Source organism: Stegodyphus dumicola, chromosome 6, assembly GCF_044657685.1.
Source record: "Stegodyphus dumicola isolate Sdum_Otavi_A_Nest chromosome 6, ASM4465768v1".
Taxonomy (NCBI): Eukaryota; Metazoa; Arthropoda; class Arachnida; order Araneae; family Eresidae; genus Stegodyphus; species Stegodyphus dumicola.
Window position 1 is genome coordinate 78,704,077 of NC_140773.1, and position 17,070 is coordinate 78,721,146.

At 30.6% G+C, this 17,070-nt stretch overlaps 1 protein-coding gene across 5 annotated transcripts in view; it reads left to right on the forward strand.

The window, feature by feature from the left end:
- Positions 1-11,538, forward strand: part of LOC118185660 (uncharacterized) — a 154,346-nt gene extending 142,808 nt beyond the window's left edge. For 3 of the 5 annotated variants that reach the window (XM_085818563.1, XM_085818564.1, XM_085818562.1), the window contains one exon: positions 5,651-5,818. In XM_085818563.1, coding sequence (XP_085674689.1) covers positions 5,651-5,756 — 106 coding nt within the window. In that variant the 3' untranslated portion in view covers positions 5,757-5,818. Of the gene's footprint in view, positions 1-5,650; positions 5,819-11,155 lie in introns of those variants that run through there. The other 2 variants (XM_035355552.2, XM_035355549.2) reach the window with 1 other exon arrangement.
- Positions 11,539-17,070: the final 5,532 nt, after the last annotated feature.

Below are 17,070 nucleotides of genomic sequence, written 5' to 3' on the forward strand. Positions count from 1 at the left end.
AAGAAAAAATGGTGTCAGAAAAGTATAAAAATTTCATCTAAAATTAATTAAAGTTCATGTATATGGTAGGAAAACATAATAAACAAGTTCAAAATTAGAGTACTTTTAAAATTATGAGGGTTTGAAATGTACGAAGCATGTTGAAAATAGCATCTAAAATTCAATACAGCTCATATAAGGTCAGAAAATGAGGAATTAAGCTGAAATTAAGAGCTTTTTTGAAATTACGAAGGTTAAAACGGATGATAGTAGCTACAAATTAACTGAAAGTCATGTACTATTGAGAAAATATAGTAAATTGTTAGAATTCAGAGTATGTTTGAAACTAAAAAACGTTAAAAAGTAGAAAAGAAGTTGAAATTTACATCTAAAATTAAATAAAAGTCAGATATATGATCTGAAAATATAGGAATTATGTTAAAATTATGACTATATTAGATTTTATGAAGGTTAAAATGTATGAAAGTAGCTACAAATTAACTGAAAGTCATGTTCCTAGTGTGAAAATGTAGTACATTGTTAAAATTCAGAGTATTGGAAACTAAAACAAAAAACGTTAAAAAGTAAAAAAGAAGTTGAAATTTACGTCTAAAATTAAATAAAATTCAGGTATCCTGTAGGAAAATGTAATAAATAAGTTCAAAATTAGAGTACTTTAAAAATTACGAAGGTGTGAAATGTATGAAAGAAATTAAATAAAAGTCATGTATATCGTGTGAAAGTATAAATTAGTTAAAAATTAGGGTATATTGAATATTATGAAGGTTAAAAATGTACAAAGAAAAGCTGAAAATGTTACATCTAAACTTAAGTAAAGGTCATGTGTATGATCAGAAAATATATGAAATAAGTTAAAATACAGAATATGTTGAAGATTACGAACGCTAAAGAGCACGAAAAAAGTTCAAAATTACATCTAACCTTGAATAATATAATAACGCAAATCTGAATAATTATGCTCATAAAATATAACAAGTAAGTTAAGAGTATTGGCTAACAAGTATGAAAAAAATTCTGGGTAAAATGCATGGTAAAAAAAAAGTTCGCTCTTTACAGGCAAAAGTTTTGTAAAGTTACAGAAATCAAAAAGTTACAGAATTTCCTGTAATGGTAACAGGTTGAAAGCAAACTGTAGCGGTAACAGCTGATTTGTTTGTAACATTACAGATAATGTTTCAGTAGCCGCGCGGAAGAATCACGTGACTGACTGGAAATTAGCCAATCAGGAGAAAAGTGTTTGAAAGCTAGTTGCAGAAAAAAACATGGCTGAATGCATGTTGGTTGTATAAAATGTTTACAATTACTGCTTGAAATATTTTTTGTTCATTTTATGCAAATTATTCTCATGCACTTTGCACTGTTATATGTAGTGAGTAAGTATTTAAACGTTTAAGCTTTGAGATTAATTAATATCAGTGTTCGTAATGTCTAATGAGTTGAAAGAGTGCAAAATATTTATTCCAAATGCAGATCTAATAGTAGTATTTTGTCATTGAGCATCCGATAAATTACGCCTTAAATTGCCCGTATTATTATTTAAAACTAATTATTCCAAAATTTAATCACTGTTTGTGGTATATAATTGAAATGGTAATGTGGTTGTTGAAAACAAAACTAATCATTTTAGCGTTCTTTTCCAATCGTCTGACCAAAGAACGTTTGACATCTTTTTCCCGGCAGGCCTTGCGAGAAACGTTTATATAAACATTTAGAATTCTGAATGTAATGCATATATTTTTTTGCTTACTAGGTTTAGTTTATTCTTTTTCTAGGATTATCTAATTAGTTATACCTGGTTTATAATTCAGTCTAATATGTTTATGTACGAGTGTGTTATGAAGTAATATTACAAAAACTTGAACAACGCGGTCGAGAATCTCGTTTATTCCTTTAGTGTAATAATATTTTTTTCAGTGGTATTAATTTCTTACGAAAATATTATAATTCCAAAATGAAGTAATTATATTGATTAAAAATATGCCGTATCATACTTTTCGTAATGTTTTGTTTTACTAACTAGATGTAACTTAATTATTCCATATATTTTAATATACCAATATCAACAGGGGAAAAATGGAAATGACTTAATATTTTTCTAACAATTCGTTAAACTAATTATAAAACAAAACTAAAATTTTGTGCATTATTTCCAAAAATATCATTTCATTAATATTTTATAAATGACAACATATATTATGTTCTATATATAACTACCATTGCATACTTATAAGTTTTTAAACATTTAATGTAGAATTTATGTTGATTTTATCTTGCCCAGTTTTAATACAGTTTTGAAGTATGATAGTCTTGTTACTAGGATAGCATGAATCTGCTAATACAAGTTTAATACATTTCTTGACAAATGTTTCTCTTATTCATGTAATATAATATATAAATCATAAAATAAGTTTTCTTAAAAATAAATTATTATTGTTTATTGGAATTTAAAACAATTCTGTATCTGTATGTTGTATTAAAAATAAAATAATAATGAATTTTTAATGAAGCATTGATTTTAGCATTAACAATGTAAATATATATATATATATATATATACACACATGAATAAATGGAAATGCAAGCTACTTTTCCTTACAAAACCGCCCATGAATATATACTTCCCTTTAGGCTGATAGCCTTTGCATGCTTTGCCATATTCTATCAATCCAAATGATGCAAATATGCAGAAAATTTTACTTTCTTTGAAAGTTAATACCGGAAATAAAATTCAGTGCATTTGTAAAGTACATTAGTTCTCTTATAGCTTGGTATTTAATTACCCAATGATTTACTAGTCCAAACTAAGGCAGAATTCAGATATCGTTCAAATAAAAGAAAATTAATAAGGTCTGATTTTTAGACGTATATATGAAGATTTATTTTTTAAATATTATTTTAAGTCAACCAAATTAATTTCAAATTTAAGTAAGTATTCATGCCTTTCAGTAGCATTATTTTTGATATCTTAAATTAAATAACTGAATGCAATATTTCTTGTTAATAAAAGAAAAGCAATGTTATGAAAGACTAGCGAAATGGATTTGCAAGTTCTAATTACGAAAGGTCCCATGCTTTAAGGGGTCATTTTTAAAAATACTTAATTAAAAAAAAATATTTAACGTAAAACTTCCAAACTTCATGTGGAATATTAATTCTATATATTTTATCTCATTCTTATTTTATTAATTAATTTCATAGCATTTTGTGTGACACTAGTAGTAATTATTAATTAAATTTTATGCTGTTTCTGATCTATGTTTTGATTTTGTTATTAATTACGTTAGTTTACATAAGATTTTAAATTATGTAAGGTACAAAAACCTTCTGCATCTATTAATATATGCTGAAGTGAATGAAATTATGCCAGTGAAATTTTTTAAAATCAAAAACAAATTTCTGTGGAAAATTAAAGTTATAAATTCTAAATGCAAACAAAGGAGTGAATTTGAAAGTTATCAAATAAGCCAAAGTGTTGGTCATTTTTTCAGTTTTGCAGAAGAATTTTTATACTTTGCAGAATGGGAATATGATGTTTGGTTTTGTTAGTATTAATTATTACAACTGAATTATTGCAACTTACATTGCAACACGTAATTTAGCTTAAAATTTATTTGAACTTAATTTTCTAATTTATTTTGATCATGTATATTTCATGTGTCATAAGTCTTTGAAATGAACTTAATTCTATTTATTTACACAATTTTTTTAAAGAAGAAAAAGTCACATTTGGTTTGCTTAGTTGCACACGAAGATACATACCTATATATATATAGAGAGAGAGAGGGAGAAAGAGGAGTTATGTTTAATTGCAGACTTTTTTCTTCCTTTTTACTAATATTATAGTATGAAAATCAAGGGGGAAATTAAGCAATCAATTTAATTTTGAAGGATGTGATTACAATAAGATCATAACCAATCAAAAATATTCATGAATGAACTACTGGTAACTATCATAGTATTATTATTTAAAAGAAACCTACATTCCAATAAGAACGCTTAGTAACATAACCATTTAAGTTATCTGATAAAAGTAATTTTCATTCCTACTTCCCTATACCTTGAATTTCACTCTTAGTATTGCCCATTGCTACTCCCTAGACCTCAAAGCATTTAATGCATCTGGAACTGCAATTTGTGTCTTCTTCTACAGCATGCAAGTTATCACCGTTTAGTTTGTACTGCCACGAGCAATGATCTTCAGAATTACCGTATTGCGTTGCATATTCCTCCCCACCCAGCTTTAGAACAAGATTCTCAAAATTAAAAAAAATATTTACATAATTTTCCCCCTTTTAATGCATTCAGAAAATGAATATCCCAAGATTTTAAAATGGATTTATCAACATAATGATTGTTTTCGTCATACTAACAAAGGCAAACTTTTGCACAAACAAACAAAGGCCCCGTTGTGTCTTTCTCTTCTAACTGTTGAATATTATGTCAGCCTAATACAAACAATGATCTATGATAGTGTAAGCAAATACCAACTGCCATTCACTGTGCAATTTTGCCATATCAGCTGAATGTTCACCCTAGCAAGCATCGGACCACAACCTTCTCTAATTATTTACGTATGATCTGAGGCCTAAGGATTTGCAAGAACAACAATGAGAATGACAGAAGTTCAAATTATAAAGAAAAAATGAGATAACTTATTAGATGTTGCAATTATGTGTATTCTTATTGAAATAGAGGTTTCTTTTAAATAAATAATATTGTGATAGTAGTAGTTTATCCATGATTACTTTTCATTTGTTATATTCCTACTGTGACTGTGTCCTTTGGAAATTAAATTATTCGTTTAATTTTTCCCTCTTAATTTTCGGAAGATAAAATTAGTAAAAATAAGTGGGAATATGGCATCAAGAGCATTAGATATCCCCATTTTCTTGAAGCTGTTCACTATTATTGTTTCATCAATGATAGGCCATGCACCCAAAATCCACTAGCAAATCAGTTAGTAAGATGAAAATGACCACTATGCGGACAAAACATTTAGGGTAACTTGTTTTGTGAGCGCCTTAAGGAAGACAAACATTACCTAAATTTTTAAAACATATTCAGAATCCTGTGCTAAAAGAAAGCTAGGGGGAAAATGTTGTCCGAGTCCCAGTGATTCCTTTGGACGAATATGTAATATTGTTTTAGAAATTTAAGGTAATAAATATAATATTTTTCGAATGCTAAAACAGTTCGAGAAATTTATTCAAGTTCTGAATTCTGAATATAAGTATACTGTATATTATATTTAATAACTATGGTGGCTTCATTTATGAAAATATTTGAATATTGGCTGTTTTTGTACAATGAACCTTCTCTAAGCTAGCTATACATCATTCCTGAAAATTTTGATCTTTAAATGATAGTGGGCATCCTAGAGAAGTTATGTTTACTAATTAGTTATTTTATGAGGAATGCTGGTTAAATTTAAAAAGTGATTGACTGAGGTAGCTTGTCGTAATGAGACGGTTCACTGTAATCCAATTTTTTAAAGAATTTAAGCTGTTCTTAATTAATTAAGATATTATAAAGAAATATGATTAAAAGTGTTATAGAAGCACATGTTTAAAACATCTATTAAAATAACTTTTATAAGCTTTTTAAGAGCATGATTATGATTTTAAAAGAAATGTTTTTTTTCTTTATTTAGGAAACATGGTTTACAAAGAGGAGAAAAACCATTCATTTTTTCCAAGCAGTCAAAACGAATTTTTATGAAATGTTTATTAAATTATATTATGTTATTTTTTAATTAATTCTTTTTTCAGGTTTTATGTAAAGTTTATGAATTAAGTAATAAATTATTTTTACTTCTGTATTTTAATTAGCATATTATTTGCTTCATAGTGTTTCACAATAAAATTATAAATTCAATAAACTTCTTAATTAACATGCTGTAATATAGAGAGAGCATAAAGTTTGTTTTCTGTTGTCACATGTTTATTTCACAATTTTGTATGCGAATCTCGAAATTTATAATAACTAGGAATACTTTTTTAGTATCACTTTCGAAATGGTAAATATTAAGCTAAGATTTATTACATATTATATTTGTAAAAAATTATAGGTAAAATTAAAATGCATTAAATTTTAAGCTAAACTGAAGTATTAATTTTAGAAATAAATTTCTTAAAGGCATAATTGTATTAAGAATTTTAAGGGAAACAAGGCTTTAAAAATTAAGGTCAGTTGGCAAAGTTTTAAAGACCTAATGTCATGCTTGTAAAGTTAATTCAAAGGAAATTATTTGAAGGTAAGTAAAAAAGTTATGCATTATTTCAAACAATAGCAGACTGTTGACAAACACTGAGTGTAGATAAGAATAAAAAAATTAGTTAGACGTTGTAGTTCAAGCGTATGAACAAAATTTGAATTCCTTGTAGTAACAAAATGAAGTTCATTGCTATGTTGAATTCTTTAATTTACTGAAAATGTCATTTTTTAGAAGGAGAGAATATATTTTTGAAATATGAAGAACAGCTGTTCAGAATTCTTCATAGAAATATTTCACAAAATGTCTTTTACTGTAATAATATGATCATATCAACATGCAACACATTTACTCATATAAGTTAAATCTAAAGCAACATGTGTCTATTTTAGCTAAAATTACTAAAAAGAAAGTTCTAGAACATATCTTATTAACTGACACTAAAACATGCAAATAAAACATACTATTTTTTTCAGCTATTTTACAGGGCAAATATAAGGAGTAGCATATCAATTTGAACTTTTAAATTAATCAAAATGATAATATGAAAGGCCTTTCAATAATATCAGACACAAGTTTCTCTTCATAAAACAAAAATACTCTGCAACAGACTAATGTTACTTTTTGAAAAAAGAACATTGCTGTTGAAAGCACATCTTTTAAATTAATGCTATTCTGAGGTCAAATTGACTAATTTAAAAAGCCAAACTATTATGCTTCACTTGCATATATCTGTATGATGATATACACATGCAGATATTGTTTTACTCAAAACATCTTGATTTCAATATATTTTATTATAATAAGCATCATTTTAGACAAAAAAATCTATTACTTTTATAGACATATCCTTTAGTACTATCTATGAAAAATATATTCTACACACATAATTACTTAATGGGATATTAGAAGGAAATAATCTGAAACCTTTACAGATACAACCATTGGAATTTTACGTAAGAAAAGTATCTTCTACTCACATAATAACTTGCTATAATAATACAAACAAATAACCTGTAACGGTTACAGATATATCTGTTGAGATTTTACATGAGAAAAACATGTTCTTTTTACATAATTATTTGCTGTAATATTACACGCAAATAATCTGTAACCATTACAGATATATCGTTTGGGAATTTACATGAGAAAAATATGTTCTACTTACATAACTATATGCTGTGATATTACAAGAAAAAGATCTGTAATCATTACAGGCAAAACTCTTGTAATGTTACAAAGAAAACACATGTTTCTGTTACTCAAATAACCCATGGCATCCCAGTTTCCATGAGTTTTCTTTGTAACCTTACAGATTTTTTTTACAGTGTGGTTTGGTTTTGGTTTATTTAATTATGGCAAAGCACACTAGGGCTATCTGCCTAAGGGAATGGATGCCTTCGTGGAGGACTTTCTAAGGGAAACTGGCTCGTATACACGTTACACATGGGGAAAACCACGAAAACGCCCATGCAGCCAGTCCGCTCGCGGGATTCCAACCTCGGACCGAACTTCCAGTGTTCAGCGATTTCACCGCTCGGCCGCTGGTGGGCCCTGGGTAAAATGAATTTAGCACTAAGAATGTGTAATGTAATTAAGATTATGTAAAATAAATGTGTTATTATGAACAGAAGATTTAAGAAATAAGGAAAAATTCTGAGGGTTAAGGCTAAAAATATACGGAAACATAAAAAATAAAATAAAAAAAAAAAAAAAAAAAATTACATCTAAAATTAATGCCTTCTGAATCAATCATTGAATTCGAAAATAAGCGCTGTTAAGGAAATAAACATTGCATACGTCTTAAAATAGCTGGAACACGAAGAAAAAATGCAAAAGCTAAAAATTCCTTAGCGGAGAACCTCCGGAAAATCAATAAAAGCTAACCTCTTATGAAAGTGTGACGTCATCTTATCAGTTAAATGAAGAATCCTGAAACACTCCTTCTTATCTGCTGCTCCTCCTCGTGCTGCCTCATCCGCAATCCGCCTGCGAGTTTGAGATCCTGGATGTGAACTGTCCGTTTCACTCTACTATTAGTGCAATACTGCAATTATTTTAGTATAAATATAATAACTTGAAATTAAAATTTCTCAAAACTAATTTTATTCGCTGTTTCCTTATTTCAAACATAATAACTTAAAATATTATCACGTTTCTCATTTTTTTAAAACTCTGGCTGCTTTGTCTATTCTTTTATTACTATTGTTTTTCATTTATGAAATTTTAGAAAAATAGCCTTATTTTTTCCTATGTGATATTAATAGACAATACACTTTCGATACGAATGGAATCGAATAATGAGTCGCAGCAAATCACACGGCGGTTATTGGCCACTAAAGAAGGGAAGGAAAACGGGATGAAACAATAGTCAGTGTGAGGTAGATTTACGTTCACATGAAATAAAACCATGAAAGCTTCCAGTGCCGTCAGCTCACTAGCCAGGACCCTCAATACGGCTCAAATTATCTGAGTTAAGTGGCTTACCGCTGATCCACTGATGTAGCCAGGTACGCACGACGAATAGAAATTTAAATTCTAATATTCGTAACCGGGAACAGTTTGGAGGAAATTATTTAAATTCATTACTTTTCAGGTTTAGTGCAGTAATTTATTTACTTCAACGATTACTTTAGAGAACTGATTTTTAAAAGCATTTGTTTCAGTAAAATAATAATTTGTCATTATTTATTATTTATTATAAATACTCGTACAATCGTTTGAAAGGATTTTTTTTATTTCTTTTAAATTTCTTGATCTAGGAATTACAAAATTTGAAAATAATTAAATTAAAAATTCAAAACAGTTTAGTGATATTATTAAAATGCATTCAATGGATTGGATTTATAAGTAGTGGTAGGATAAATAAAATTGTTAACGAATGTAAAAGAATATCGATAAATACAGATGCCTCCAAATGGAAATATGCTAAAAAATTTACGTAATGTTTTTATGTATTGATTAGCCACGGAATAAGAAATATAAATACACTTGCTGGTTGCGCATAAATAAACATGCTTTAATAAGTTAAATAATAAGTTAGATACATATGTAATAGAATAGAAAAGTTCCTATTCGAATACATGTAAATTTTATGAAGATAAAATGAATTTACTGATTTACACTGCTTTTCTTTGTCCATTTCATTTTAAACTGAAAATTCTTCGTTACAGTATTGAAGCTTGATGTGTTCGAATATAGAGTTTTATTCAAAATCCACGTTAAACTAAGGTTGTCTTTTCCCTAAATTTAAATATTATCTTGGCATGCTTTTCTTCTAGTATGAATTATATCTTTGTATCACAAAATGTGATCATGAGTAAGCTTCCGTCGGTTAATAAGGTTAATTGATTAAGGATGGAAATTCGAGGGACACTGATTATGGAGACGGTAACCTGCATGGATGGTTTCTTAAGAGAAGTTGAGAAAACTTCCATGCAGGAAGTCCGTTCGCCAGAACTTGAACCTGGCTCGAACTGTTACTTTTCAGCGACTTTACGCTCGGCCGTTGGTGAGCGCTTCCTTTGATGTTAAAATTTTATGAGCTGTCCATTCTTCATCTACTCTGTTAAGTTTCGATGATATGACAGGGAGGTGCGGTATGCGATTATTTTTTGAGATGATGAAACAAAAATTCGGCAATTCATTGCGACATAGCGGGATACTTAAAGAAGAAAATTTGTAATCGACTTCTGCCTATATTTCAGAACGTGCGCAAGAAGTTTAAACTTCATAATGATGTCATTTGACATCTGATACTTGTATTCGATACAATTTATGTCATCATGCAGTTTTCTTTCTTATTTTACTCTGAATTATTTGCTTGCGAACATGACATTATTAAAAAGAATATATGTGATTGATTAGTGCTTGTCAATCGTGTGCCTGCGTCACTTACTATAAGGCACCAGCTTGCATTGAAGACCTGGTAGCCCGTTTCTGCTCGCTCTCATTATAACTATACGCGATAGCAAATTTTACCCTCGTCCGCTCTAGAAAAAAAAAAAAAAGGATCGATCCGATAGTGAGGGTTAGCGCTCCTTAAATGTTTTAAATAAAGAAAGAACTTAAAATAAAGAAAGAACCCAGAAAAGACAGCAGCTAACTAATATTTTTACGGAAAAATAGGATTTCCCTTTCAAACAATAATATTTTGCACCTTTGTTTTCTTCACTTTTTCTCATTTCTGCTCTTAAGTAAAAATGTAATTAAATATAGAAACGGTAATATTTAATTTAAGTTTTTCTGTTTATTATAAGTTTAACATTGCATTAAATATTGTGAGTGTGTTAGATTTAACGAATTCCGTTGGTTTTGTATTTTGATCTTGCATATAAAGCGCTGTTTAATTTAAGTTGCATACAAAGCACTCTTAAAATAATTTGGTATCCGAGAACGTATTAATTCATTTTGCATTAATTCATACGGAAGAAACTGTTTCTTTTACGGATATTTCGGATAATGAACTACTTCTTAGACGAATTTAGTTGTGAAACAAGGTTTCTCTGTGTAAGAATAAAACAAAATGAGTAAAAACAGTTAATTAAAAATAAATAAACGAAGGGGGAAAAATAGAGGTGTTTCTTTTTTCTATCTTCATTAAATTTCAGCTATTAGGCGCCCTTTGCGGTTGCTCTACCTCACAAATGCACAATTTCTTTATTAATTAATTATAAATTTCTTTATCAATTAATTATCAAAATTTTTATTTTATCGTCTCCTTCATACACACAATTCATCTCCTGCAGTGTTAGTCTTATGAATGTAACTCACATCTTTGAAAAACCTCGCATTTAATTTCTTTTATATATGATAGGGTTTCTGCTTTTGAACTAGAGATGTCACTCAACTTACTTTTGCATTCGAAACTCTAGTATCAATGCATATGTAATATGTTAAACAGATAAATATGTATGTTAATTATTACACGTCTTTCTTTTTCAGTAATAAGGAAGAAATTGAAGCTTCTAATGAGAAAGTATCAAGTCTTGAACCACCTCCTGTACCTTCAAGGCGTTAAGAATTGTAATTTGCACTGTGATTTGAAAACGTAAATATCAGATATAAAGATAACGTTTCTCTGAAAGGCATGCTCAACAATTTAAAAAATTTGTTTAACTTTATTGTTTCTTTGTGTGCTATTGCCGCTTTATATACGTGTGCAAGTTTTCTTAGCTAATCAAAGGTGAGTCACTCCTATAATGCTCAGAAGCTTCACAAAATCAGCTGAAGAAAAAATAATAAGCGTTATGTATTGCATGCTTCCAATGAATGTTTTTGAATGAAATATGTTACAATATATATGTTACAATAAAAAATATTTTTTTATTTCCGTACTCTGTTTCTATTCATTTTATTTCTAAAGCTGATAACTTATTATTCTACGAATCTTACTGAGAGATAAAATTGATGGTGAAAATATATTAACTAGTCTTTCTATTACAGAATTCAGCTGCTGTTGAAGTGCTAGTACTATAGTATTTTTATTATAGTACTAATATCTCAATATTAAAAGCATTTTTATCATGATGGTCTACAAGAAAATGTTAGCTCACCAATTTATATACGATCTCTGACTATGATTTCCAAGTTTAACATCAAATGTCTTCGTGAGTTTTGTCATACGATAGTATAAACCTGTGTTTTCTTATTTTTTTTTATAATGAGTGCAAATTTTTCTAACATATAAGACCCAGACGAGAGTGGGAAAAGTTAGATTTCGCATTTATATAATATTTTTTTTAAGTTTAAAAATACAAAAACATGAACTTTAGCGCCATTTCAAAGGTTTTTGTGATTGAAAGTATTCGACTAACAATCAACGGTTGCGAAAATGAAGGCTGGACAAAGACTTTGGTGGATACAGTGTACACTGGCGTAATATAATACATTAAATAAATTTCATAGAAATTTTACTTTTATACAGTATCAGTACAAGTATATAAATATACAAGATATAAGAATATAATAGGAATTTATTAACAAGCAGAACCCTCTTCAAGGCATCTGTATTTTCCCTGCAGTGTCTGCGCATTGCTGTAGAATTTTACCCAGTTGCTGCTCAGGATTAAAACGAAGACATTTCGAGGTTATAAATACTATTGCCATTATTAAGCACTCTTTTTGCCTATTGTTGTATAGGGAAGTCCCTCCTCTTCGTTAAACTGATTTTCCTATTCTCTAAAGTATACGCTGCGTAGGAAAGTCAAGTCTCTTTGTTAAGCTTCTTTTTCTATTCTCCAAAATGTAAGCTGCCTATTCAAAAGTTGTGGGGCATGTTTAGCACCCCTAGTGTTGTACCAATTAAGCAAAAGTATATTTCTGAAGAATTCTTTCTGCTCAAAATAAAAATGACGTTTTAACAGTAGAGAAATGTTTGATTTTCCCCTCGGCCGTAACTAAAGTGGGTGATTAGTTTTACCTTATCTAGTCAACTCTCTAATAAGTTAATTCTATTGAGTTCTCTAATAAGTTAGTTCGTTCTTTGTTTTATGAGATAGAGATGAACGATGTGTTAATAGATGAATGATGTCATATAAAGAAGTTTTATGTGTATTAATATATGAAAGATGTCATATTAAGAAGTTTTACTCGTATATGTATTAACAGACGAACTTTATGTAATAATGTTTCATTAAACGTGTTTTGTTTTATTTATGAATTGTGTTTGCCCAAGATAAAAACCCACCTATATATATATATATATACTCGTATATATATATATATATAATTTCTTAAAAGTTAATTAATTGTTGGTTGTAATTTATATAATATACGTACATTTACGGTAGTACTATATACTCGGACCACATGCCTTTTTGGAATACTGAAATTCTCAGAGTTCTTCTTTTACTCCACTTTATTCCTGCAATAAGCACAATGTTTAAATAAATTGTTATGACTATTACGCGTGTATGTGAGAAGTTTTATGTAGGTATTTATTAATTTTAATAACATTCATAAATCGTAGTGATCGGTGACTCACTTATTTTAATGCACGTTATATATATTAGCGCAGCGTTTCTTCCACTATGAGTCACGATATCAAATGTAGCAGCGCAAAATTAACTCAGATACATGAATTTAAATAAACTACATTATTGTGAGACTTTTAAAGAAAATACAATAATTGACATTAATGTCTAATTAATCATCTGCTATATTAAGCCCAAAAGGAGTTTGTTGAGGTATTAAATGACTCAGACTTAAAACTTGAGTTTTTACAAAATCCTTGACTGAATTCTGTATCGGAGCTTGAACTGAATTTCTTACAATTTCTGGAATTATAGGAAATTTCCTTGTGCCATTCAATACCACACACCTATATGAAAAGACTTATTCAACTTTAACGCGTATTAAATACAAATATCGTTAAGCCCTGAAAAGTGCTGAAGATGCTTTATGTCTAGCAGCATCAAATATTACACCACGATTTAATTTGCTATGCAGCAAAAGCAAGCACGTCTCACTAAGACGTGATTTTCTTTGCTTAATTTTTGTACACTTCAAAGCGTATATTCTATTAGCTGCTAAACGTACCATTTATTTCTCACTAATTTTCAGTTTTTAATAGAGTTTCCTTCTTGCCTTTTTAGAAAAAAAAAAAAAAAAAAAAACATCAATTAATTCAAAATATGAAATAAAGAGGTAAAAATCTTTCCCATTCCTTCTTGCGCTCATAAATCACTATGCGAATACACATTACAGCTTTTAAGACCTGTAAACATATGTTTGCGATCCTATCGTCATGCGATGATTTGCAAGTACTTTTTCTTACCATGATATATTCGAAGACGATATTTTAAAACTGCAATTGTTTAAAACCACTTTATTTCTTGCGACGAGGTTTTACCGCGATGTTTTTGAAACTGCTATATTTTCTTCGTACTCCCGCCATGTTTTGTGGGATAACGTTTTCGCCTTGTTTTGTTTTCTCCGCGACGTTTTCGTCCTCGATGTTTTTGCTTGTAACGTTTAAACATGAATGGTTAGAAGATCCGAAATTAAAGGATTAGTTTAGAGAAGATAATAATGAAAATGATGCATTTTTCTATATTTGTACTGAGATAAAATTAAATAATGCCAAAAATTAATGTTATATAGTTAAACATAAAAATAGTGAAGATGTTGCCTAGACAAGTTCAATGTTAAACACGTTCTGCACAAAAATGAACTTATAGAGAAACAAACAATAGCAAAAGCAGAGTCAACAATTGTTACACTAATTTGAGCATAATGCTTCAAATGCGCAATGAAATCGTCTTACAAAAACAAGTAAAAAAAGTGTATCATGATAGCAATATTGCAAAACTAGTTAATATGACCTATAACGTTCAGGGACTAAAATATTTTATCTTTTACTACAACAACGCATCCTCTTTTACAACGCAGTTGTCTTGATAAAATGTGCATTTCAAACGTAAGTAGAAGCAGAAAGTTTCCAATGCTAATATATCAAAGTACACATATATCTATATCATGAGTTATTGTATAATGTCCGTATTAGATATTTTGGTATATAAACCTTGTTGTAGATGTGTTGCTTGACGCTGTTTGTATAAAAAATAATACTTCAAAAGCGCTTTATTAAGCTATAAATAACCTTTTCACAGGAAAAAACATCCCAATAAGTAATTCTGTTAGCTTTGGAATTGATAACTGTACCACTATGATGGGTATTAAGACTAGATCTAGTTATTTTATAACGAATTTTATAACATTATAAACGAATGCACCATCAGTATTTAATATGGGATGTGTTTTGCAGTTATTTTGCATTATGTGCTAGTCATTCCGTTAAGGTATTATACTGTCATACCTAGAGATATTTATGAAGGATATCTCTAATTATTCCTGGTAGTAGTAAACCTTATTCTCTTAGCAAAAGGTTCAAGATATCATTGATATTGATAAGAATAAAATCCTCAGATTAGCACAAACAAGTTGCTATTCTATGGCTTGGTTTAGTTTATTTCATTATTGCAAAGCACGGTAGGATTATTCGAATAAGTTAAGGAATACATTTTTGGACGGCTTTCTAAGAGAAACTGTCTTAAATCTGCCTTAAAAGAGAACTTTAAATATGAAAAAAACCAAAAGACGAAAACACATATGTAGGCAGTCCGTTTATTTAGGCAGTCCGTTTATTTATATGTAGTGTGTATAGTTTATGTGTATTATAATATTATATAGGCAATCCGTTTATTTATATGTAGGCAGTCCGTTTACTCAGCGCGAATGATAATCGTTCTTTAACAGTTCCGGCCACACCAGAAGACCTTCCAGAACAGACGGAAACAGAAGAAACCCCATTTACCGAAGTCAAAAAGAGAAAACGAAAAGCACGAACTGCGCAACTTAACAAACAGTTATCAGACCACGCCCTCCTATTAAAAGCAAAAGAAACAGATAGAACTCCAGAACAAGTCAGAACACAACTGACTACTGAACTTAGCGCCAGGGAACTGGGCGTTACTGTTGAAGAAGTGCGGCCCACACGCTCTAACGAACTTTTAATTAGGTGCAGCCACAGACAAAATATAGAAACACTCAGGAAAGCGATTGAGGAAAAGCCCTCACTCTCAGCAGCAGTCACGCTCAGAGAGCCCTCTTTCAGAAAGTCCACAATAATCGTCTTTGGTACCCCCACATCCGCAACAGCAGACGACATACGTGAAGCTTTTGCGAGCCTGGTGCCCTCAGCAAGTGAAGAACAAATACATCCAAGAAATCCTATTCGCACAACTATCGGCCTCACCTGGATCGTCGACCTACAGCAGAATCTGTACGAGGATATTAAGGACCTTAGAAGAATTCTTATAGGATTCAGCTCTTGTGTTTTCAGAAAATACTTTCAAGTTGCAAGGTGTTTTAATTGTCAGCGGCTGGGACACTTGAGTCATTCTTGTAAAGCAGCGTTGGCCTGTGTAAACTGTGGACAAGCTCATAGCCAGGATAACTGCAAAGCAAAGACTCCACACTGCGTCAATTGCGCAACTCACAATAAATCCAAAGGCACTAGCTTCGACACCACACACCCGTCTAGTGCAAGACAATGTCAAGCCTACAAGGCAGAACTGTTCAGAATGAAATCAACGGTGCAGTGGTAGATGAACAGCAGGCTACTGTATATCCAAGAACAGTACATGGTTTTGCAGTTCTTCCAAGCAACTTGCAACGCAGCCAAGTCGCAACTGTCCATGCAGCCCAGGTTATTCTAGAAAACAATGTAGATCTAGCCGCACTACAAGAGTTTCATTCCATTAACAACAGGATCACAGGATTCAGCAACTTCAAAACTTACCATTCAGTAGGCAATCAAGCAGCCATCGCCTACAATGGTCCACTCACGCCCCTGCTAATGCATAAAGGAGATTACACAGTTACTGTACAACTGGAAGGGCCTTATGGTCAGATTGCCATCACCAGCTTGTATTTTCCTCCTTCGCACGACATTGTTACTGCACTCCAGGAGCTGGAACAAGTCATGATGATTCCGACTAGGAATAAGATAATCGCTGGGGACTTTAACGTTGCTTGCCCTCTATGGGGTGCGCCAGAGGAAAACAGGCGTGCTTGCCCTGTCCTTGACTTCATCACTTCTCATAACCTTGCAGTCGTCAACCCCACCGACAGCCCTCCTACATATTGGACTACCAGGGCTCAGGGGTGGCCTGATATCACTTTAGCCACCACTGGTATTCTTAATAATATTCACAATTGGAAGGTTAGCGAAATTCCCTCGTTCAGTGACCATCGCTACATTGAGTTCAGAATAGATTCGGAGCACCAATTTATAGCAAAGAACAGATGGAAAACGAAGTATATAAACCTGAACAAATTTAAAGATGCACTTTCAA